This window comes from Somniosus microcephalus, chromosome 20 (assembly GCF_052327205.1).
Source record: "Somniosus microcephalus isolate GS21.2 chromosome 20, FLI_Smic_1.0, whole genome shotgun sequence".
NCBI lineage: Eukaryota > Metazoa > Chordata > Chondrichthyes > Squaliformes > Somniosidae > Somniosus > Somniosus microcephalus.
In genome coordinates this window covers 81,659,801-81,685,889 of record NC_141006.1, presented here as the reverse complement: position 1 = coordinate 81,685,889, position 26,089 = coordinate 81,659,801, and the positions used below count along the sequence as shown (strand labels likewise).

The following is a 26,089-nucleotide window of genomic DNA, read 5'->3' as shown; positions in this document are numbered from 1 at the left end:
CTTGTACTTTTTCTCTACTTATATTAATGACGTTCAGTTCCTCACCCTCACTAGACCCTTGGCTCCCCACCGTTTTTGGTACGCTTTTTGTGTCTTCTACTGTGAAGACAGATACAAAATATTTGTTTAATGTTTCTGCCATTTCCTTATTCCCCATAATAATTTCTCCTGTCTCAGCCTCTAAGAGACCAACGTTTACTTTTGCTAAATAACAACAGAAAACGCTGGAAAAACTCAGCAGGCCAGGGCAGTATCTGTGGAGAGAGAAACAGTTAACGTTTCAGGTCGAAGACCCTTCGTCAGAACTGGAAAAAAGCAGGAAATGGAAAGCAAGTTTAGGGGCTGGGAAAAGAGGGAGGGGATGAAAGAACAAAAGGGAAGGTCAGTGAGAGGATAGAAAGCGGGAGAGATTAAGAGACATTGAGAGACAATAAGAGATATTCAAGGCGCGAGGAGGTGGTAATGGGACAGGTTAAGGAACAAAGGATGGCTCTAGATGGGGTGCGAATTGCGCTGGCAGAATGAAGGACAGCTGTCATGTGGGAGGGAAGAAAAAAAAAGGGGGGCCAAACAAAAATTGTGGATTTAAAAAAAAAGAAAATATATATGTGATAGGGGCCGAGGTTATGATCAGAAATTGTTGAACTCTGTGTTGAGTCCAGAAGGGTGTAGTGTTCCTAATTGAAAGATGAGGTGCTGTTCCTCGAGCTTACGCTGAGCTTCTGTGGAACAGTGCAAGAGGCCGAGGTCTGAGTGGGAATGGAGCGGTGAATTAAAGTGACAGGACACCAGGAGCTCGGGGAGGCCCCCCTTACGGACTGAACGGAGGTGTTCCGCAGAGCGGTCACCCAATCTGCATTTGGTCTCCCCAATGTAGAGGAGACCGCATCGTGAGCAGCGAATACAGTATACTAGATTACAAGAAGTACAAGTAAATCGCTGTTTCACCTGGAAGGGGTGTTTGGGGCCCTGGACAGTGGGAAGGGGGGAGGTATAAGGGCATGTGTTGCATCTCCTGTGCTTGCACGGGAAGGTGCCGGGTGAAGGGGAAGGGGTGGTAGAGGAGTGGACCAGGGTGTCGCGGAGGGAGCGGTCCCTACGGAATGCTTGTAGAAACTCTTACAATCTGCTTTTATATTTCTTGCTGGTTTTCTCTCATTCTTTTTTTTCCCTTTTTATCAATTTTTTGGTCAGGCTTACTATTATTCTTTGCAACACTATAAGCTTCTTCTTTCAATCTAATGCTATTCTTAACTTCTTTAGTTAGCCACGGTTGGATCACTTTTCCTGTGGAGTTTTTGTTTCTCAATGGAATGTATTTTTGTTGAGAATTATGAAATATTTCTTTAAATGCTAGCCACGGCTTATCTACCGCCATACCTTTTAATCTATTTTTCCAATCTACCTTAGCCAACTCACCCCTCATCATACCTATGTAATTGGCTTTATTTAAGTTTAAGACTCTAGTTTCGGGCTTAGGCAAGTCACTCTCAAAGTTAATGTGAAATTCTATCATATTATGATCACTCTGCCCCAGAGGATCCTTTACTATGAGATTGCTAATTAACCATGTCTCATTACACGATACAAGATCTAAAATAGCCTAACACACAAGCAGTTCTGACAAAGGGTCATCGGCCTGAAACGTTAACTCCGTTTCTCTCTCCACAAATGCTGCCTGACCTACTGAGTATTTCCAGCATTTTCTGTTTTTATATCTAAAATAGCCTGTTCCCTGGTTGATTCCATGACACATTGTTCTAGGAAACTGTCCCAAATACATTCTATGAACTTGTCCTCCAGATTACCTTTGTCAATTTGATTTTTCCAGTCTATATGAAGATTAAAATCCCCCAAGATTATTGCATTGCCTTTGTTGCAAGCTCTTACTATTTCTTGATTATTATTCTGTCCAACGGTATAGCTACTGTTAGGGACCTATATATTACTCCTACCTGTGTTTTCTGCCCCTTGTTCCTTATCTCCACCCATACTTATTCTACTTTGCTGATCTTCCGAGCCGAGATCCTTTCTCGCTATTGTCCTTATGTCATCATCCTTTATTATCAGGGCTACTCCCCCTCCTTTTCCATTCTGCCTGTCTTTTCAAAACGTCAAGTACCCTGGAACATTTAGTTCCCAACCTTGGCCACCTTGCAACCATGTCTCTAATGGCTATTAGATCAAACCCATTTATCGCTTTGTGCCACTAGTTCGTCTATCTTGTTATGAATGCTTTGTGCATTCAGATAAAGAGCCTTTAATTTAAATGTTTTATCATTTTTCTCTGCTGCACTGCTAACATTAAACTCTCTGTCCCTTCCTGTCACGCTCTGCTTATTTTTACCCAAATCGCTGCACTGCTCTATTGCCTTGACCTTTCTCCTTAGATTTCTAAATTTTTCCTCACTTGACCCCTCCCTCCCCGCACCTTTTTTTTTTAGTTTAAAGCCCTATCTTGGCTTCTTGGCAATTTAAATACAGGTTTCAGTCTGTGTATTCAGAGTCTTTGCGTATTACATGGACAGTCCCAAGGGACTGTCATTATTGATTTGTTTAATTTGGTAATCATGCAGCTTTAGGTGACTCCATGTCCAAACATTCCTGGACAGATAGTTGAATTTACAAACTAGTTGAAGGTGAGCTGTCAGGAAAAGTAAGACTTTCTTTTTGGCCTATGGCCACCTCATGTTGCCCATTCGTGGTATCCTGTTGGTAAGAACGATCTTCATTAAACTTTTAGTACAATCTCTTCCAGAAGAAAGGCTTTTGCAGCATCAGGTGCTTAAAAAATCAAATATTAAAATTGCTCAATCTCCCTTATCCTTGCTTTGGTTTGCCAATGTATGTGAAGGGTCAGTGATGATGGTTTTATTCTGTGGCGATCATTCATGTGTATCTTGTCCTTTTTTTCTTTTTCTCTCACCCCTCCAGTCTCTGATTTGGTATCCAATCTTCCTCGCCTGACAGCGTTTCCAGCATTTTCTGTTTTTATTTCCGATTTGGTGCTCTGGGAGTTTGCCGGTTAATTGAGAATGAATATGTGACTAGTCTATTCTGGTGCAGCTTCTCTTCAGTAGTGCTAAGCCACACTAAGTTTCAGATACTGATCAAGCGTTTGGAACATCACCCCCCCCCCCCCCTTTAACCCAGGGTGCTGAGGCCAGTTATAACACTCCTACCATTGGCCTAGCTGAGACCAGCTAACAATGAGGAAGACATTCAGTGAATAAAATCTAACCTCCTTTAATCTAGCCTTCCTCATTTTTTGAATGTAGTTTATCCTTTGCACCACAGTTTCTGCTCCACTGTTTTTCTTTAATTCTGTGCACTTCAGTCTTTTTGAAGAAAATATTCTTCTGTGTAAGCTCATACTGTATGGGCTGTGCATTTAAATGGAATCAGTTGGTGCCGCTTCAGTGAATGGATGGTTTCAAGCTTGAATAATGTGAAACCAGGTGCTCTTTTTATACAGACATGCAAAATAATGCTATGAATAAGTTTCAAATTAATAAGTCATTCAGTATTGTTTTTAAAAAGGCTAGGCTAAACTGTAGAGCTTGCTTTTGTTGGGTACTGGGGGGCAGAGTGGTCTCAAAGAACGTGGCAGTAATTATAAAGGCTCCTTCCTTTTTTTTACATTTAGAGCCAGGCAAGACCCTGTAGAGCTGGCTTTTGCCAAGTTTCCCAGGTAAAGCAAGTGGATTAGTAAACTCATTCAGGCTCGTCCTTGGTGTTTATCTACTTCCTGATTTCGTGGAACAGCAGCAGTAGAGTAGATTAGAGAATGGCGTCAATCATAGAACAGATCACCTGACTTAATGAGCCTTTTGACATGTGAAGAGAGAAAATCACTGACAAAGTGGATCTGATGTAAAGTGAATGGAGCCTGAAGAATAACTCGAGTGATTGCAGTTAGAGCCAGTAACCTTTTTATGAACATGATCTATATTTAAAACAGACTACAGTGTTAGAACCATAGAATAGTACAGCACAAAAGGAGGCCATTCAACCCATCGCGTCTGCGCCGGCTCTTTCGAAGAGCGATCCCACTCCCCCCCCCCCCCCCCCCCCCCCCCCCCCGGCTCTCTTCCCCAGATCCCTGCAATTTTTTTTCTCCTTCAGGTATTTATCCAGTTCCCTTTTGAAGGCTACTATTGAATCTGTGTCCACCGCCCTATCAGCAGCGCGTCCAAATCCTCACCACTCGCTGCGTGAAAAAGCTTTTCCCCACATCGCCTCCAATCACCTTAAAACATCCACTTTTCAAGTTCTTATGCAGAAGCAATCGCATTGATTTTAACGTGCTGTCACTCAGCCCTATCAGTATCTCAGGTAGGCACCTCTGTGGCAATTACCCAACTATTTTGCTTTAAAAGGTGCTTGATGTTTTCTCTGTATGGGTCAGTGGACTGATGAATTGATCTGTGTATTTAGATGAGTGGCCCATCAAAAGCCATGCCAGTCAGTGCACGTAAAGGGCAACTTGGGATATTTTCTTCATTCAAATGTTAGTGCTTTTCTCTCAAAGCCAAAACACATTTTTGGCTGGATTATTACAGTATATGCATTTTGTCCGCAGTAGCTTTGAAAATAGGGAAATCTTTGTGTGCAATTACCTGAAGTTTTTAATTTTGAAAATCAATTGCATCATGACTAAGTTCCACATCTTGGTGTCAATTTTCATTGTAAAACAAATTTTGAATTCATTTTGTCACGGGTAGTGTAAACCCTTTTCAGGTTTATATTAGTTGATCTCCCGCTGCGTTGCACTCGGAGTCAGGACTCATGGTGCAGAAATGACGCTTCTGCGCCAGCATAGGATTTTCTGACATTTCCATTATAAATTCAAACGTCCATATTTAGAATGGAAACTGCTTCTCTAACCGTATCAAACTAATTATGCCCTCCGTCCACTGGTGGCACTGCAATAAGGTTCTTATAATTATACTGCAAATAAGTGCAGTACATGAAATGCTTCCCATTTCCTATTGAACTACTTACACTTGAGGTCTTCTTCAGTTAGCTTGTGCATTAGTTTGTGCATCTCAGATGGTGCTGAGGTTTTAGAACTAAAACGGCTCCCCTGTAGCAAGCTTCAAATTCACTTTCAATGGATGAAAATGGGAAAATCTTAATTTCTAAATGTTCTTCGTTTTACTCCGAAATGTGGAGTTAAAATTACTGAGGAACTGAATTACTAAGTGTTTATATATAACTTGTAGACTTCATTTTGTCAACTTTATTTGAAAAGGAAATTGCTGAACATAAGGAAAGAAAACAACATTTCTCAAGGTTTCTGTCTACACGTTTGACAGGAAGTATGGCTATGTGGCCTTGAACCGCATTTTAAAAATGTTGCTCAATATGCACAGAAGCACTGTAATGCAGCAGGGAAATGAGTGCTGAAGAGAAGATCAGACTCTAGTGACATAAGAAAGTGTTGAGTCAACTCTGGTGCTTTCCTATGATAATAAAAAAAAACAAACGAAAATAGCGTTGATAGGAATGAATACAACTGATGCTTATCAGCTAGCCTCTGCTGAAGGTTAAGTAACTAACTATATGCTTATGTTTTGCTATCTGTAAGGTGACAATAAGCGTCCTTCATCTACTACAGCTATGAAAATCTATATACGTAGTTGTTGCATGTTATTCATTCTTAACACAGAATCTTTTACTGTTAACTTGGAAGCTGTTGGATGGATTTTGGCTAAAGCATTGCTGCACAGTATTTTCAAACTGCAAATGTTTTGCTTGAAATAATCAGTATTTGTGAAATCAGTGCTGTCTAGTTCTAGATTAGTTGTGGACCTGAATGCAGAGATCAATTCTTGCATTGAAAACATTCTGTTGTGTGGTGGACCTACAGGTAACTGCTGACTGGGAAGGTCGAGAAATAGGAATTCTTTTGTTATGCACTAGATCTGGAAATGGTGTGATGTAAACATTACTTCAAATTTAGGGATACGGTAGCTAAGTAAAGGATCAGAAAAGACTCATTCATGTGGAAAATAAGTATTGATATTCAGAGTGTACGTTTTCTCCGGTTATCATAGAATTATAGAAATTTACAGCACGAAAGGTGGCCAATTCGGCCCATCGTGTCCACGCCGGCCGACAAGAGCTCTCCAGCCTAATCCCACTTTCCAGCTCTTGGTCCGTAGCCCTGTAGGTTACAGCACTTCAAGTGCACATCCAAGCACTTTTTAAATGTGGGTGAGGGTTTCTGCCTCTACCACCCTTTCAGGCAGTGAGTTCCAGACCCCCACCACCCTCTAGGTGAAGAAATTTCCCCTCAAATCCCCTCTAAACCTCCTACTAATTACTTTAAATCTGTGCCCCCTGGTTGTTGACCCTTCTAAGGGAAATAGGTCCTTCTTATCCACTCTATCTAGGCCCCTCATAATTTTATACACCTCAATAAGGTCTCCCCTCAGCCTCCTCTGTTCCAAAAAAAAAAGAATCCAGTCTATCAAATCTGTCCTCATAGCTGAAATTCTCTAGTCCCGGCAACGTCCTCGTAAATCTCCTCTGTACCCTCTTTAGTGCGATCACATCTTTCCTGCAATGTGGTGACCAGAACTATATGCAGTACTCTAGCTGTGGCCTAACTAGTGTTTGATACAGTTTATACATGACTCCCTGCTCTTGCCTTTATTAGCTGAGGCATAGAATACAAGTATTCCGTATGCCTTCTTAACCACCATATCTACCTGGCCTGCTACCTTCAGGGATCTGTGGACATGCACTCCAAGGTCTCTTTGTTCCTCTACACTTCTCAGTGTCCTACCATTTAATGTGTATTCCCTTTCCTTGTTAGCCCTCCCCAAATGCATTACCTCACACTTCTCCGGATTGAATTCCATTTGCCACTGTTCTGCCCACCTGACTTCATTGATATCTTCCTGCAGTCTACAGCTTTCTTATTCTTCAACCACACAGCTGATTTTAGTATCATCTGCAAACTTCTTTATCATACCCCCTACATTCAAGTCTAAATCATTGATATATACCACAAAAAGCAAGGGACCTAGTACTGAGCCCCGCGGAACCCCACTGAAAACAGCCTTCCAGTCACACACACCCATCAACCATTACCCTTTGCTTCCTGCCTTTGAGCCAATTTTGGATCCAACCTGCCACTTTGCCCTGGATCCCATGGGCTTTTACTTTCGTGAGCAGTCTGCCAGTTGGGACCTTGTCAAAAGCCTTGCTAAAATCCATATAGACTATCAAATGCACTACCCTCCTTGTTACCTCCTCAGAAAATGCAATTAAGCTAGTCAGACACAACCTTCCCATAACAAATCCGTGCTGACTGTCCTTGATTAATCCGTGTCTTTCTAAATGAAGATTGATCCTGTCCATCAGAATTTTTTCCAATAATTTTTCCACCACCGAGGTTAGGCTGACTGGCCTGTAATTACTCGGTCTATCCCTTTCTCCCTTTTTAAACAAAGGTACAACGTTAGCAGTCTGCCAGTCCTCCGGCACCTCGGCTGTAGCCAGAGAGGATTGGAAAATGATGGTCAGAGCCTCTGCTATTTCCTCTTTTGCTTCTCAATAGCCTGGCATACATTTCACCTGGGCCTGGGGATTTATCCACTTTCAAAGCTGCCAAACCCCTTAATACTTCTCTCGCTGTTTATTTCATCTAATATTTCACACTCCTCCTCCCTGATTGCAATGTCTGCATCACCCCTCTCTTTTGTGAAAACAGACGCAAAGTATTCACGAAGAACCATATCCTCCCGCCTCCACACACAGGTTACCTTTATGGTCTCTAATCGACCCTACCCTTTAGTTATCTTCTTGCTCTTAATGTATTTATAAAACATCTTTGGGTTTTCCTTGATTTTACTTGCCAAATTTTTTCATGCTCTCTCTTTGCTTTCCTAATATCCTTTGTAATTGCACCCCTGCACTTTCTATACTCCTAGAGTTTCTGATGTATCGAGGCCTCCCTTTTTTTCTTTATCCTACCCTGTATGTCCCTTGACATCCAGGGGGCTCTAGATTTGTTAGTCCCACCCTTTTTCTTTAAGGGCACATGTTTGCTCTGAGCCCTCCGGATCTCCTCCTTGAATGCCCCCCACTGCTCTGACACTGATTTACCTTCAAATAGCTGTCTCCAGTCCACTTTGGCTAAATCCCCTCTGAGCTTAGCAAAATTTGATTTTCCTCAATTGAGAACTTTTATTCCTGGTTTATCTTTGTCCTTTTCCATGACTACCCTAAATCTAGTTGAATTATGATCACTGGCATCAAAATACACTCCCACTAGTACCTCTTCCACCTGCCCAGCTTCATTCCCTAAAACTTAGTCCAGAACTGCCCCCTCCCTTGTTGGGCTTGTTACATACTGGCTAAAAAAGCTCTCCTGAATACATTTTAGGAATTCCACACCCTCTATACCATTCACACTAATTTTATCCCAGTTAATATTAGGGTAGTTGAAATCCCCTACTATTACTGCCTTATAGTTTTTGCACTTCTCAGAAATTTGCCTACATACTTGCTCTTCTATCTCCCTCTGACTGTTTGGGGGGTCTATAGTCCACCCCCAGCAGTGTAATCGCCCCTTTTTTGTTCTTCAATTCAACCCATATGGCCTCATTTGATGATCCTTCTAACAGATCATCCCTCCTCACAGCTGTAGTTGTTTCCTTAATACTGAGACCCCCCCCTCCTTTTTTAGCCCCCTCTCTATCCCGCCTGAAAACCCTGTAACCAGGAATGTTGAGCTGCCATGCCTGCCCTTTCAGTCATGTCTCAGTACTGTAATAGCTATAATATCATACTCCCAAGTATCTATCTGTGCCCTCAACTCATCTGCCTTATTCCCTAAACTCCTTGCTTTGAAGTATATACCATTTAGCACTGCCAAACTCCCATGTTTTCTATTTTCTAACCCTTGATTCCTCTGTCTTCCAAATTCACTTTCTACTTTTTTGCTTTCCAATTTCAGCTCTGCTTCTCTCCCTTCTGAATCTTTCTCAGGTTCCCATCCCCCAGCCAAGCTAGTTTAAACCCCCCCCCCAACAGCACCAGCAAATCCCCCCCCCCCCCCTCCCAACGCAGATATTGGTCCTGGCTCTGTTGAGGTGTAACCAGTCTGGCTTGTACAGGTCCCACCTTCCCCAGAAACGGTCCCAATGCCTCAGGAATCTAAAGCCCCCCCACCTGCACCATCTCTCCAGCCACGCATTCATCTGCTCTATCCTCCTATTTCTGTAAGAAGTCACACAACACCAGGTTATAGTCCAACAGCTTTATTTGAAATCACAAGCTTTCGGAGCGCTGCTCCTTCTTCAGGTGAAGTGGAGAAATGCATAAAGACACAGCTTATATAGTCAGAGAATCATGTCAGATGTTTACAGGTAACCTTTCCAACTGCCATTTATCACACCTCGGCAGAGAGATAATCACAGCAGTCAAAGGTGTGAATGGTGTCCAAACAGGTCAGTCAGGGAAACATTACATCAAAGAGCAATGAGGTGGGGTCACAAGGGGTCAGATATTGCAGATGCTGGGGTCTGTATGAAAAACAAAAAGACAGACAAAAAACATTTTTTTTGGCTGGAAATCACAGCAGGTCCGGCCGCATCTGTGTAGAGAGAACAAGCCAATGTCGACTCGAGTCTGGATGACCTTGCATCAGGTGGGGTTACATGTAGCGTGACATGAACCCAAGATCTCGGTTGAGGCCGTCCTCATGGGTGCGGAACTTGGCTATCAGTTTCTGCTCGACGATTTTGCGTTGTCGTGTGTCTCGAAGGCCACCTTGGAGAATGCTTACCCGAAGATCGGAGGCTGAATGTCCTTGACTGCTGAAGTGTTCCCCGACTGGGAGGGAACACTCCTGCCTGGTGATTGTTGCGCGGTGTCCGTTCATCCGTTGTCGCAGTGTCTGCATGGTCTCGCTGATGTACCATGCTCCGGGGCATCCTTTCCTGCAACGTATGAGGTAGACAACGTTGGCCGAGTCACATGAGTATGTACCATGTACCTGGTGGGTGGTGTCTTCACGTGTGATGATGGTATCTGTGTTGATGATCTGGCATGTCTTGCAGAGATTGCTCTGTTTTTTGTCTGTCTTTTTGTTTTTCATACAGACCCCAGCATCTGCAATATTTGACCCCTTGTGACCCCACCTCATTGTTCTTTGATGTAATGTTTCCCTGACTGACCTGTTTGGACACCATTCACACCTTTGACTGCTGTGATTATCTCTCTGCCGAGGTGTGATAAATGGCAGTTGGAAAGGTTACCTGTAAACATCTGACATGATTCTCTGACTATATAAGCTGTGTCTTTATGCATTTCTCCACTTCACCTGAAGAAGGAGCAGCGCTCCGAAAGCTTGTGATTTCAAATAAAGCTGTTGGACTATAACCTGGTGTTGTGTGACTTCTTACATTTGTCCACCCCAGTCCAACTCCGGCATCTCCACACCATCACTCCTATTTCTGTACTCACTAGCACGTGGCACTGGAAGTAATCCGGCGATTGCTACCTTTGAGGTCCTGCTTTTTAATCTCTTTCCTAGCTCCCTAAACTCTGCCTGCAGGAGCTCATCCCTCTTTCTACCTATGTCGTTGGCACCGATATGGACCACGACCTCTGGCTGTTCATCCTCTTCCCCCCCAGAATACCCTGCAGCCGCTCTGTGGCATCCTTGACCCTGGAACCAGGGAGGCAACATACCATCCTGGAGTCACGTCTGCAGCTGCAGAAATGCCTGTCTGCTCCCCAAAATCAAATCCCCTACCACTATTGCTCTCCCACTCTTCTTCCTTCCCCCCCCCCCCCCCCCCCAATGCAGCTGGGTCGGTCGTGGATTTGACTCTAGCTGCACTCCCCAGAGGAACCATCGCCCCCACCAGTACTTGGAACGGAATACTAGTTGGAGAGCGAGATGCACTCTGGGGACTCCTGCACTACCTGCCTGGTCATCCTCTTTTGTCTGGCGGTCACCCATTCCCTCTCTGCCTGCATACTCTTAAACTGCGTGGTGGCCACCTCTAGAAACATGCTATCCACAAAGGTTATGCTAGAAAGGAAACTGCATTTTGCAGCAAGTGAATGGTTTCTTGCCCCATTGAAAGGGTAAGTTCATTGTGGGTTTCCACCATGGGTTTCTTTGGTTGTAAATACCAGGCAGAAAATTCTGAATTGTTATTTATTGAATGGCAGAATATCTTTTCTCGTGCCTCAGTTATGCTGGCTTTTGCTACCCTGGAATTGATTTGGTTCTGTTTTGATTGCACCTCAAGTACATTTCAGTAGTTTGACGAGTTGCTGACTCCACTGAAAATCCAATGCTGAATGTATGCTTTGGTCAAAACTGTTACGGAACTGTGTGATTATCGTATATGTCGTTTCATGACACATTCTGGGGTGTGAAAATTGCAATCAACTAAGCTTGCAATTATACTGCAGTTTAAACCTGAGTCTCGGGAAAGCAATACCAAGCCAATTTCAGTGCACAGCTCTCCTTTTATTTAATTCTTTGCTTTTGGTCTTCTGTATGTGCCGGAGGCCATTTCAGACTGCAGGAGGCTAGAAACAAAGGAATATGTGGTTTGTTTCCCTTTGAATTTCCTTCTGAGAATTGGGAAAATTGGAGAAATTGTATGCAGTAGACTGGAAAACTGTCAAGTTGATCTCTGGCATCACTGGTGATGCCATGATACTATTTTGCATCAAGACCCAAGTGCACTGAACCAAATCTGCACCTTGAGCAGGCAGCAGAGGTGATTGTTCCAGCGATGGTCTAGGGATCCACAAAACAAGAGTCTTGACTGCCATTGGTTGTGTAGCTAGATATCTAGTCATCAACAAACTGCACGAGACCTGGGGATTGGCAGTCAACACTCTTAAGGTCAAAACAACTTTTGATCCGTGTTTTGGTTTTGGGATATTCAGTAAGCGTAGGTCATGGTGCGTTTTTACTGGCAGAATTGAACTATATTTGAAAGTGTAATATGACCAGGATGTAATTTTTTTTACATTGTGAAAACTGGCAGCTTGCCCAATTAGAAGAACCGCTCCAGTCAGTTGTGCAGCAACCAATGAAGGAAATGGGGAAGGAAGAGGGGTGAAATATTGGAAACTGAATGGAGATGCCAACTCTGAACCACTGCTTCCCACTTAAATGAACTATTGATGTGCTGCAATATCTTGTGCTGGGTTTCTTCTCTTCTTCCGGTTATGATCCCCGCCAGTGCCGCTCGGAATCTGGCCAGTGGGAGGAGTTCCAACACATTTGGCTGCCTAGCGTTTTTAGAACTTGCTGTGTAGACTTTTAGCATGCTTCAAAATGTTTGCGTATCTGTGATTGTAGATTGGAGAAATGCTGTGTCATTTGGGCAGCTAATTTGGCATTTGAGCCCTTTAATAACCAGTTCTCTCTTTCACTACAGATCTTGGTACAATATGGTGAGAAGTGCAAAACTTCTGACGAGCTCCTGCCTTTACTGGAGGTCTATCGGATTTCTATCCAGAGCTACACAAGTGCAAGGCCTTACCTTACCACGGAGTGTGCTCATATTCATTTTGTACTTGGTCGATTAGCAGTGTAAGTGTCTCTGCACTTTACAGCATTTTTTTCTAAGAAAATTGAAGCCATAAGTATCTCTTTTAAAGTATAGGAAATCTGCTCGGGATAATTTATGTTCTTTACCTTCTTGGCTGAACAGCTAGTTTTGTGGCCCATAGTGAGATATGACCTGTTATAAAATGTTTGCTGAAGAAGGACTTGTGCAGTACTCCTTGTGTGTCATTAGTAACACTGCTAAATGCACGTCGGGTGATCTACAGATTCATGCATCCAGGTGCATAGTTTGAGGAAATTAACAACCTTCATTAATGCTAGTGAAATATATAAAACCACCTAAATTGCACTTCATAAAAAGCATTCGGCCTGTGGTATTTTGGTAGCACAGCTTGCAGCTCAGGGTTCCGTTGCTTGCTCGCTCTGTCAGTCAGTTTTTGGCCTGGTTGTTGGTGGAATACCTTGTGGTAACTGGTAGCTTCCAATTATATGACAAAGTAAATTCCACCTGTAAACTTCCTAGTTTTATTGACAACAAAATAAATATGCTCTATTTTCAGAAGGGACGCATAGATTTTTAGTTTCTGTAACATGTTCAGTAGAAGAATTCTGAAGCTTTGCTCACTCGTGTTTCTTAACCCTGTTTCACAATTTTAGGAGTTGTTTTGAACTACTACTGTCACTGCCTGAAAACGAGGTTCCACAAGATGTGTGGCAGCAGCTACAACAGACATTGCAGGTGAGCGAATAGTTCAGGAACAATCTGTTGGCAATGGCAGAGTTTTTTGTTGTTGAAATGTCTAATGTTTAGAATTTGGACTGGTTCTGAGTTGACTTGTGAAGGTGAGGCTCTAATTTGTCAGTTCTTAAAAAGCAATTTCGATAATTGGAGTGCTCAAATATTTGTTCATGTATTATACGCTCATTTTCAGAAGGAACTTTGCATTTCTAAGTTTTAATGAAGTTTAGTTCATGTCTCGTGAAGCTTATTAGTTTAAATGATTGAAAGGCCAGCATGAATAATAATAAAAAGAACTTGCATTTATATAGCTACCTGTGTAGGAACTGGGGTTCCTAGCCGAAGAATTGAGATCGACTCAGAAAATCAAAAACAATAACATTTAATGAACAAACGAAGCTGTACAGGAAACTGTAGGATACAATGCAAATAGGTCTGGTCTGCTTGAAAGCCTCTCTGGAACTGCTAGAAGGTTCCGAGCTCAACTGCTAGCAGGTTCCGAGCTCTACTGCTAGCAGGTTCCGAGCTCTGACGTCATGATGTCATCACGTTCTTCCCGCCGTTGAGAGATCACGTGACGGACGGCATGACGTCATCACGTGGAGTACAGGAAAGAAGCCCTAGTACAGTTAACAGATACATTAAAGGTGCAGCCCCCAGCTGTACTACATTGCTGTAAAAGGAATTATATACAATTGTCCGTAATCCTCTGGTGGTTCCGCCACATGCGCGCCCCCCCCCCCCCCCCCCCAGAATTGCTTTTAACAGAGAAGGTAAGGCGAGAAGGGGGTCCGACGAGTCTGTCTGACCGACTGCGATACCCCGGCAGCTGGAACGGAGCGCTAGAAGACGAACTGGCCGTTGGCTGTGGTTGGGATGACGCCGCAGGCGGAGGAGAAGAGGAGGCCGGCTGTGGTCGACCCGGTGAGGCGGGCACTGGCAACTCGGCGGATGACTGTGGCTGTACTGGACCGGCAGTGGACGACCACGACGAGGCGGCTGAGCGGTGACGACTGGTTCGCTCAGATCCAGATGCGCCGGTTTCAACCGGTCGATGGAGATGTGGTCAAGCTTACCGCCGACGTCGACTGTGAAGGAATTGTCACCTGACGAGCTGACGCGGAATGGACCTGTCTAAGGCGGTTTGAGCGGGTTTTTGCGAGCATCCTGCCAAATGAACACGTATTCTGCGCTCTTAAGATCCACCGGGACATGGGAACGCTGCAGGTCATGATGCGACATAGGCACTGGGATGAAATTCCTAGCCGCTTCCTGGTGGCTGACGAGCTGCTGAGCTGGGGACCAGGGTTCCGTGTGAGGAGGAAGAAAATCGCCAGGCACTCTGAGTGGTTGGCCGTAAACCAGCTGTGCTGAATAAGAATGCAGGTCGTCCTTAGGCGCCGTGCGAAGACCTAGCAGCACCCAAGGGAGCCAGCCTGTCCACCCAACTAGGCCCACGGAGACTAGCACGCAGTGCGGCTTTAAGGGACCTGCACAGACCGTTCGCCTGTGGATGGTAGGCGGTGGTACGATGAAGCTTGGTGCCCAAACCTTGAGCTACGGCGTTCCAAAGCTCAGAGGTAAATTGAGGCCCCCGGTCGGAGGAGATGTCAGCCGGTACCCCGAACCGAGCTACCCACGACGAGATGAAGGCTCTGGAGACGTCTGCCACTGTGGTGGCAACCAAAGGAATTGCCTCTGGCCACCTGGTGGTGCGGTCTACCACGGTGAGGAGGTGAGTGTACCCGCGAGAGGAAGGGAGAGGACCAACCAGGTCCACATGCACATGGTCAAATCGACGCTCCGGAACCGGAAAAGTGGCGACTAGGGCCTTAACATGGCGTTGTATCTTGGACTTCTGGCAACTCACGCAGGTATTGGTCCAGTCACTGACGTCGAGATGCATGCCCTTCCAGACTAATTTCTTTGCCATGAGTCGTCGTGACGCTCTCATGCCAGGATGTGACAACCCGTGGATAGTGTTGAAAATTCTCCTGCGCCATTCGACTGGAACGATTGGATGTGGGACGCCCATCGAGATGTCACACAGGAGTGTGGTCCCTGCGGCCTGGAAACTGACATCAGCCACTTGTAAGCTGGAAGGTGCGGTCCGGTATGCCTGCACTTCAGGGTCTGCCTTCTGTTCTTTTGCCAAACCAACATAGTCGACTCCCAGGTGTACTGCGTGGAGCTGGGCGCGGGAGAGACAATCCGCCACCAGGTTGTCTTTGCCCGAGACATGTTGTATGTCGGTTGTAAATTCAGATATGTACGCAAGATGACGTCGTTGCCGTGCCGACCATGGTTCCGCTGTCTTGGCCATCGCAAAAGTAAGTGGCTTGTGGTCTACAAAAGCCGTGAATGGGCGTCCTTCCAGTAGGAAGCGAAAATGGCGGATGGCCAGAAACAATGCCAACAACTCCCTATCAAAAGTACTATACTTGCGTTTGTTCTTCCGCAATTGGCAGCTGAAGAAAGCCAGTGGTTGCCATGTGCCGTCGACCCACTGCTCCTGTACTGCCCCGATGGCATAATCAGATGCGTCGGTGGTAAGGGCAATGGCTGCGCCCGGAAGGGGATGTGCCAACATGGTCGCAGCAGCCAAAGCGTTCTTAGTGTCGAGGAAAGCCTGGTCCATCTGGGGTGTCCAATCGATTGGGTCTTTGCCTGATTTACCTCTGAGGGCCTCGTACAAAGGTTGCATCAACAATGCCGCCTTGGGGACGAACTGATGATAAAAATTGACCATTCCCAGAAATTCCTGGAGGGCCCTGACGGTCTGAGGAAGAGGGAATGAGGTGACTGCTTCCACCTTCGTGGCCAGCGGGACGGCACCTTCTGAGGTGATTCTGTGTCCCAGGAAATCAATGCTGTGCAACCCAAACTGGCACTTGGCCGGGTTGATAAGGCCATGTTGGCTGAGACGAGAAAAAGGGTACGCAAGTGTGTAATGTGTTCTTTCGTGCTGTTACTGGCAATAAGGATGTCGTCTAGGTAGACGAAGATGAACGGCAGATCGCGCAACACGGAATCCATGAGACGTTGGAAGGCTTGTGCTGCATTCTTCAGCCCAAACGGCATACGAAGGAACTCAAAGAGCCCAAAAGGTGTGATGGCAGTTTTGGGGACGTCCTGAGGATGCACGGGCACTTGATGATAGCCTCGGACGAGGTCCACTTTGGAAAAGATGGAATTCCCTGCCAGATGGGCCGAAAAATCCTGAATGTGAGGAATTGGGTATCGATCCGGTGTGGTAGCCTCATTCAGGCGTCTGTAGTCGCCGCATGGTCGCCATCCGCCGCCCGGCTTAGGAACAATGTGTAATGGCGAGGACCAAGGACTATTCGAACGTCGAATAATACCCAGGCGTTCCATTGTATGGAACTCCGCCTTGGCGGCCGTGAGTTTATCGGGTTCCAGCCTTCGAGCTCTCGCATAAACGGGGGATCCTGGCGTGGTAATGTGGTGCGCCACACCGTGCCTCGTGACTGAAGAAGAAAATGTGGGCCTGGTGAGCTCAGGGAACTCACGAAGAAGACGAGAGAACTCATTTGCAGATGGGACTGCACAGGCAACTGACCAAGACATCGCGGTGCTTCGGTGGCAGGGGACCGAGTGAAAAGTGGAGGCACTGATTAGCCAGCAGTGTCGGACGTCGACGAAAAACCCGTTTGCGCAGAAGAAATCTGCCCCCGGGATGGCCTGTGAGACTTTCGCCGTGATGAACTCCCAAACAAAACGTTGGCTGCCAAAACTCAACTGGACCCTACGCTTTCCGAACGTGCGAATGGCCGCACCATTGGCTGCCTCGAGGGGGGGGGGACCTTGACCGCCGGATTGACGATCTAGCTTCGACGCTGGTAGGATACTGTACTGGGAGCCAGTATCACAGAGAAAACGTCGCCCTGACAGGGAGTCTGTAATGTATAGGAGTTTCCCTGCGGACCCAACGGCCATCGCAACTCCGGCGCGTCCCTTAGGCCTTATTGATCTTCTCAGAAACCGCTGGTTTGAGGTAGTTTTTTTTATTTGGTGAGAAACTGCAGGGCGGACGGCAATTTCTGGCCTTCGCGCCGAAACGAGCGTGGTATGCACACCAGCCTGCAGGAGGAGGAGTCGGATTCGCTCTTGTGGGGGATGGGCACCTCGTGGCTGCACAAGATTGTTGAGACGGTGAATATTTTATCCGCTTCCGCGGCGAGTTCAGCACAATCCGTGATCTCGGAATTGGCCAAGGCCGTCTGTACTGGCTCTGGTAGTTGACAGAGAAACAGCTCGCGGAACAGAAAACATTGCGATTCCGAGCCCAAAAGCGTGAGCATTTGGCTCATGAGCGCTGAGGGTTTTGAGTCCCCGAGGCCGGGCATGGAGATAAGTCTGCGAGCGCGCTCCGACTTGGACAGACCGAAAATCTGCAGTAAACGTGCTTTTAAAGCTTCGTACTTGCCATCGTTCGGTGGACTCTCGAGGAGGCTGACGACCCGAGAGGCCGTGGCGCTGTCGAGGGCGGAGACCACGTAATAATAACGGGTCGAATCCGCTGCTACTCCCCGGATTGCAAATTGGGCTTCTGCCTGGAAAAACCACGCGGCCGGTTGTTGCTTCCAAAATTGCGGCAGTTTGAGGGTGACAGCATTCGTGTCCATGATGTAACTTCAACGAAAATTGTTCGAAGAAATCGGGGTCACCAATGTAGGAACTGGGGTTCCTAGCCGAAGAATTGAGATCGACTCAAAATCAAAAACAATAAAATTTATTGAACAAACGAAGCTGTACAGGAAACTGTAGGATACAATGCAAATAGGTCTGGTCTGCTTGAAAGCCTCTCTGGAAAACTGCTGGAAGGTTCCGAGTTCAACTGCTAGTAGGTTCCGAGCTCTACTGCTAGAAGGTTCCGAGCTCTGATGTCATCACGTTCTTCCCGCCGTTGAGAGATCACGTGACGGACGGCATGACGTCATCACGCGGAGTACAGGAAAGAAGCCCTAGTACAGTTAACAGATACATTAAAGGTGCAGCCCCCAGCTGTACTACATTGCTGTAAAAGGAATTATATACAATTGTCCGTAATCCTCTGGTGGTTCCGCCACACCTGTGCCATTTACAACTTGGTGCAATCACTGTTGCTGTTTGGACAAACGCAGCAATGTCCCACGCACAACGACGAGCTGAATCGACCAGCTATTCTATCGTGCTGGTGTTGGTTGAAGGAAAATTCTTGGGCAGAATACTCCCTGCTCTTTGAATATGGGCCATAGGATCTTCAACATTTTCCTGAACGGGTAGATGCGACCTCAGTCTAACCTCTGATCTAAAGGACGGCACCTCCAATAATGCAGCATTATTATTAGTACTGCATTGCGCCAGTGTAGATCATGTTCTAAAGTTTGCGTGAACTCAATCTTTTGACTTTTGCATATAGTGCGTTTTGTGCTACATGGAGGTGCAAACTATGACAGATTTAAGTTCTACAGATACCTATGTGGAGCTTTTTCTTCAAAGTAAAATAGTCTATTCATGAACTGTGGTGAATTTTGCCCCGAGGGAAATGATTCTCTGGATGAGTTACTTTTTGGCTTGATCGGTTGAGCATCTTTGCACACAGTCTTAAAGCAGAATGCAGTTGCAGTAAGGAAATATTTTTCATTTTATTCCTTCTGCCTAAAGTTGTAAACTATCTCCTGCTGCATCCCTGTAGACAGTAGCTATTATGCAGAGTACCTGAGCGATAGAGAACCGTTTTCCCAGGTTTGATTCCTAGCTGTGATCTCTGCCGAGGCAGGAGCGGGAGAACTGCAATTGGATTTGGTGTAAGGATCCCATCCCTGATTGCAACCCAGAAACTGCTGCTGGAAATGCAAATGTGAGGAGAGAACTGACTCAGCTGTGATGCTTCCCACTGTCAAATAACCCATCAGCACCATGCTGTTAAATGTCGCACACAAATAATGGATGACATAGCGGAGGCCAATCAATACCTATGGAACTGTGTCCCAGCATCTTGAGAGAAAATTGCTGGAGGAAACTGGCAGGAAAAGAGTGGGAAAATATTTCCATCAAATAATTTGTAGCACAAATGTCACGGCGGAGCGGACTGATCTTTTCTGCTTCCATTGATTACCGAGATTGCATAAATTTTGTTTAAGAATGCCGATTGAGAGGTGATTATCCTCAAAACTTTTATACAGCAGAGTGCTTTTCAGTGCCTGCCCAGAAAATCATTCTTCATTATGGCACAGAACCTGAGTGTAATGCATGGGAAACGTGCTTCCACTCAGTGTGTTACTCTTGGTATGAGTGAAACTTGTTCTGGAGCATGTATACTGTTACGGAGTTGAAATAACCCTTGTAAAGTAAGTCTTGTGGAAAGTGAAATTCCATTCCTAGCCATAGAAAACTACCAAAACAGATTAATGAGCCATTCTTTACGGCACATTACTATGCATTTTATCATGTACTTTCTCAGTCTGGCAGTTCCTGTGTTTACTGTGAAGCACTTATCCTAAAATAGTCCATGTGGAATAGCTCATGTGATTTACATCTTGATGGATTTATTTTCTGAAGCTATTTTTATTTCACTTAAATTTGTAGCACCGAAGGTATGGAATTGTAACACTTGCATGCTTCAGAACTGAGAATCAGCATGCAAATTCAGTATGGTGTTACAGAAAGCAGTGATGCCACTATAATAATTATTGCTGTTGGTTTCAAGCCTAATAAAGTTGTTGAAAATAACAGTTAAATGAAACGCGATGTGAATACTAAACAGAATAGACGTACATTGTTGTGTTGGACTCGGAGGTCTGGTTGTAATTCACCTGTGAATAAGTTTTGAAGTAACCTCGCTTTCCAGATAAAGCTAAGCCGTGCACATCTATTCAGTATCCTGTGTCTGTACTCTTGAATTGTCACTGATCTCTTTTTGACAGGATTCTCACATTGCATTGCTGGAATTTGGAAATAATGAACTGCAGACATTAGTTGCTATCACTAGAGAAGGTGGTGCTTGGAAAAATCCAGTCCTGCAATGTATTCTTTCCAAGCAGCCAGCAGAGACTGAAGAAGGTAAGCATGATGCAGCTTCACAATGATTTTTTTTATGTGACTATCCTTTTACAAATAATTCACCCTACATGCAGGTTTAAACTGCATTCATCTAAATACCATAGGTACTGTACACGCTTTGATCTGAAACACATCCACATCACGGGAATTAATTCTGTAATATACTGGACTATATTCAGTAAATATTTTCTAGCAATATAAATATAGTTACTTATAAGGATAATTGAGCATGCCTGTGAGGACCTAACTGATGCGTATGAAAAGTTATGTGGGAGGTTTACATGTCCAATCTGGCATTCAAAATCTGAACTGCGAGAATGATGATCTTGGATTGGTAGCTCTAGTGCCTTACCACAGACAACTTCACAGTCTGAATTCTGCAACAGGTTTTAATAAGGGAAGGTCCACAAAATGAAGCAGAATGGCTGTTCCATCCATTGCTGCTTTTTCTTTTGCTCCCAGTTGTATGGATAAACATCTGAAAAAAGGATTGGGAATGCATAGCCAAAAATAACTTATGACAATTGCAAGGTTCATAATACAGTAGAGAACCGAGCTGAATATAGAAAGTACAGAGGAGATCTAAAAAAGGACTGGGGCGGAACAGGCTCGAGGGACTAAATGGCCTACTCCCGCGAATGGCGGAACATGCTCGAGGGACTAAAGGGCCTACTCCCGGGAATGGCAGAACAGGCTCGAGGGACTAAAGGGCCTACTCCCGGGAATGGCAGAACATGCTCGAGGGACTAAAGGGCCTACTCCCGGGAATGGCAGAACATGCTCGAGGGGCTAAATGGCCTACTCCCGGGAATGGCAGAACAGGCTCGAGGGACTAAAGGGCCCACTCCCGGGAATGGCAGAACAGGCTCGAGGGACTAAAGGACCTACTCCCGGGAATGGCAGAACAGGCTCGAGGGACTAAAGGGCCTACTCCCGGGAATGGCAGAACAGGCTCGAGGGACTAAAGGGCCTACTCCCGGGAATGGCAGAACAGGCTCGAGGGACTAAGGGGCCTACTCCCGGGAATGGCAGAACAGGCTCGAGGGACTAAGGGGCCTACTCCCGGGAATGGCAGAACAGGCTCGAGGGGCTAAATGGCCTATTCCCGGGAATGGCAGAACAGGCTCGAGGGACTAAAGGGCCTACTCCCGGGAATGGCGGAACATGCTCAAGGGACTAAAGGGCCTACTCCCGGGAATGGCAGAACAGGCTCGAGGGGCTAAATGGCCTATTCCCGGGAATGGCAGAACAGGCTCGAGGGACTAAAGGGCCTACTCCCGGGAATGGCAGAACAGGCTCGAGGGACTAAAGGGCCTACTCCCGGGAATGGCAGAACAGGCTCGAGGGACTAAAGGGCCTACTCCCGGGAATGGCGGAACATGCTCGAGGGACTAAAGGGCCTACTCCCGGGAATGGCAGAACAGGCTCGAGGGGCTAAAGGGCCTACTCCTGTTCCTATATTCCTATTAGCAGCCAACATAAAAGGGAACCCAAAAGTCTTTATAAACACAAATAGTAAAAGGGTAGTCAAAGGAAGGGTGGGGCCAATTTGGGATCAAAAAGGAAATCTTGCAGAGGTAAAAGGCATGGCTGAGATACTAAAAGTACTTTGCATCTGTCTTCGCTGGAGAAGAGAATGCAGCCAATATTGCAGAAAAGGAGGAGGTAGTAGCGACATTGGATAGGATAAAAATAGGTAAAGAGGAGGTACTGAAAAGGTTGGCAGTTCTCAAAGTAGAAAAATCACCCGGTCCGTATGTGTTGCATTCTAGGTTACTGAGGGAAGTAAGGGTGGAAATTGTGGAGGCTCTGGCCACAATCCTTCTGGGATGGGACTGGTGCCAGAGGACTGGAGGATTGCAAATGTTACACCCTTGTTTAAAAAGGGGGAGAGGAATAAACCCGGCAACTACAGGCCAGTCAGCCCAATGTCGGTGTTGGGCCTTGGAGAGGGTGCAGAAGAGATTTACTAGAATGGTACCAGGGATAAGGGACTTCAGTTATGTGAAGAGACTGGAGAAGTTGGTGATGGTCTCCTTAGAGCAGAGAAGTTAAGAGAATAATTGATAGAGGTGTTCAAAATCATGAATGTTTTAATAAGAGTAAATAAGGAGAAACTGTTTCCAGTGGCAGAAGTGTCAGATTTAAAGTGATTGGCAAAAGAATCAGAAGTGACATGAGGAAACATTTTTTACTCAGCGAGTTGTGATCTGGAATGCACCGCCTGAAAGGGCGGTGGATGCAGATTTAATAGTAACTTTCAAAAGAGAATTGGATAAATGCTTGAAGGGAAAATGTACAGGGCTATGGGGAAAGAGCAGGGGAGTGGGGTTAATTGGAGCGCTCTACCAACAAGCCAACACAAACACGATGGGCCGAATGGCGGCCTCCTGTGCTGTATCATTCCATGATTCTATGGCCGTGGATTAGTATTGATAGAAAACAGCTAGTCTAAATATATTGTAATGAAAAGTACTTCTTTTCTAATATGTAGATTACCCATTATTTTTGTCATAGAGTTATACAGCACAGAAAGAGGCCCTTCAGCCCATCGCGTCCACGCCGGCCATCAAGCCCTATCTAATCTAATCCCATTTTCCAGCATTTGGTCCGTAGCCTTGTATGCTATGGCATTTCAAGTGCTCATCCAAATGCTTCTTGAATGTTGAGGGTTCCTGCCTCTACCACCCTTTCAGGCAGTGAGTTCCAGATTCCAACCACCCTCTGGGTGAAAAAGTTTTTCCTCTAAATCTCCTGCCCCTTACCTTGAATCTATGCCCCCTTGTTATTGACCCCTCTACTAAGGGGAAAAGTTCCTTTCTATCCACACTATGCCCCTCATAATTTTGTATACCTCAATCAGGTCCCCCCTCAGCCTTCTCTGCTCCAAGGAAAACAACCCCAGCCTGTCCAGTCTTTCTTCATAGCTGAAGCGCTCCAGCCCAGGTAACATCCTGATGAATCTCCTCTGTACCCTCTCCAATGTAATCACATCCTTCCCATATTGTGGCGACCAGAACTGCACACAGTACTCCAGCTGTGGCCTTACCAGCGTTTTGTACAGCTCCATCATAACCTCCCTGCTCTTATATTCTATGCCTCGGCTAATGAAGGCAAGTATCCCATATGCCTTTTTAACCACTTTATCCACCTGTTCTGCCTTCAGGGATCTATGTACATGCACACCAAGGTCCCTCTGATCCTCTGTCTTTCCTAGGGTCTTAACATTCATTGTGTACTCCCTTGCCTAGTTAGTCCGTCCAAAATGCATCACCTCACACTTTTCAGGGTTAAATTCCATTTGCCACTGTTCCGCCCATCTGACCAACCCATCTATATCGTCCTGTAGCCTGAGGCTTCCCGCCTCGCTATTTACCACCTCACCAATTTTCGTGTCATCTGCGAACTTACTGATCATACCTTTTACATTCACATCCAAATCACTAATGTAGACCACAAACAGCAAGGGACCCAGCACCGACCCCTGCGGTACCCCACTGGACACAGGTTTCCAGTCACAAAAACAACCTTCCACCATCACCCTCTGCCTTCTGCCACTAAGCCAGTTTTGGATCCAATGTGCCAAGGCACCCTGGACCCCATGTGCTCTTACCTTCCTGACCAGTCTCCTATGCGGGACTTTATCAAAAGCCTTACTGAAATCCATGTAAACCACATCCACTGCACTACCCTCATCCACACACCTAGTCACCCCCTCGAAAAATTCAATCAAATTGGTCAGACATGATCTTCCCTTGACAAAGCCATGCTGGCTATCCCTAATTAATCCCTGCCTCTCCAAGTGGAGACCAATTCTGTCCCTCAGAATTTTTTCCAATAATTTCCCTACCACTGATGTTAGGCTCACTGGCCTGTAATTCCCTGGTTTATCCCTACTACCCTTCTTGAATAATGGTACTATGTTAGCTGTTCTCCAGTCCTCTGGCACATCCCCTGTGGCCAGAGAGGTTCTGAAAATTTGTGTCAGAGCCCCTGCAATCTCCTCCTTTGCCTCACATAGTAGCCTGGGATACATCTCGTCCGGGCCTGGGGATTTATCCACTTTTAAGCCTGCTAAAACCGCTAGTACCTCCTCCCTCTCGATGCTAATATGTTCAAGTATATCACAGTCCCCCTGCCCGATTTCTATGTCCACATCGTCCTTCTCCATAGTGAACACAAATGCAAAAAATTCATTTAAAACCCCACCTACATCCTCTGGCTCTACACACAGTTTGCCACTTTGATCCCTAATGGGCCCTAGTCTTTCCCTAGTTATCCTCTTACCCTTAATATACTTATAAAACACCTTAGGATTTTCCTTTATTTTGCTCGCCAGTGTTATTTCATGGCCCCTCCTCGCTCTCCTAATTTCGTTTTTAAGTATCCCCCTGCACTTATTATACTCCTCTAGGGCTTCCTCTGTCTTTAGTCCTTTGTATCTGCCAAAAGCCCCCCTTTTTCCTAATCCATTCTCGTATATCCCTTGACATCCAAGGTTCCCTGGGCTTGTTGGTCCCACCCTTGACCTTTGCGGGAACATGTTGCCATTGTACTCTCTCAATTTCCTTTCTGAAAGACTCCCATTGCTCCGATGTGGATTTTCCTTCAAGTAGCTGATCCCAGTCCACATTGGCCAGACCCTGCCTTATATTAAAATCGGCCTTCCCCCAATTTAGAACCTTTATTTCCGGTCCATCCTTGTCCATTTCTATGACTACCTTAAATCTCACCGAATTATGGTCACTGTCACCAAAGTGCTCACCTACTAACACTTCTACCACTTGCCCGGCCACATTCCCTAGAATTAGGTCCAGTACCGCCCCCTCTCTTGTAGGACTTTCTACATGCTGGCTCAAAAAGCTCTCCTGGATGCACTTTAAGAATTCTACACCCTCTAAGCCTTTCACACTCTGACTATCCCAGTTAATATTGGGGAAGTTGAAATCCCCCACTATAATTACCCTATTATTTGCACACTTCTCTGAGATTTGCCTACATATCTGTTCCTCTATCTCCCCCTGGCTGTTTGGGGGCCTATAGTACACTCCCAGCAAAGTGCTTGCCCCCTTTTTGTTTTTAAGTTCAACCCATATGGCCTCATTAGAGGAACCTGTTAATATATCATCCCTCCTTACAGCAGTAATTGGCTCCTATTTAATTAATATTGCGACACCCCCTCCTTTTCACCCCCCCCACCCCCCTCTGTCTCGTCTGAAGATTCTATACCCCGGAATATTGAGCTGCCAGTCTTGCCCCTCCCTCAACCATGTCTCCGCGATAGCAACAATATCATGCTCCCATGTGTTCATCAACACTTTCAGTTCATCCACCTTATTCGTAAGACTCCTTGCATTAAAATAAATGCCATTTAGCCTTGCCCTACTCCCTTGTGCCGTTACATATTTGCTCTGCCTTCCAGTCTGACTTTTTTCCTCTATATTTGGCTGTACATCACCCCCTATTATATCCATGCCTTTTTGCTTTTCCCTTTTCCAAATTTTTTTTTGTTTTTGCTCTCCATTTGAGAATGCTATAGATCGTGCAGCTTAAAATAGAATCCTTTTTGCTCTCTTTCAAGCAGTGACTACTGGTGACTGATTGCCGGATGTCAGGCGCCCTCTGGTACTTACCCAAGTGACCTTGCTTTGTTCATGAGTGTAGATGGCAAGTGGTTTGACCATGTGGCTATCTCAGCCTACCTAGGCACACCCTTTCCAGCAGGA

At 45.6% G+C, this 26,089-nt stretch overlaps 1 protein-coding gene across 1 annotated transcript in view; it reads left to right on the top strand.

Moving 5' to 3' along the window:
* rlf (RLF zinc finger) overlaps nt 1–26,089 on the top strand; it is a 127,289-nt gene that overhangs the window by 63,326 nt on the left and 37,874 nt on the right. Inside the window, exons 2-4 of the mRNA XM_085963079.1 lie at nt 12,429–12,583; nt 13,217–13,298; nt 20,228–20,363. Coding sequence (XP_085819205.1) covers nt 12,429–12,583; nt 13,217–13,298; nt 20,228–20,363 — 373 coding nt within the window. The remainder of the gene's footprint in view (nt 1–12,428; nt 12,584–13,216; nt 13,299–20,227; nt 20,364–26,089) is intronic.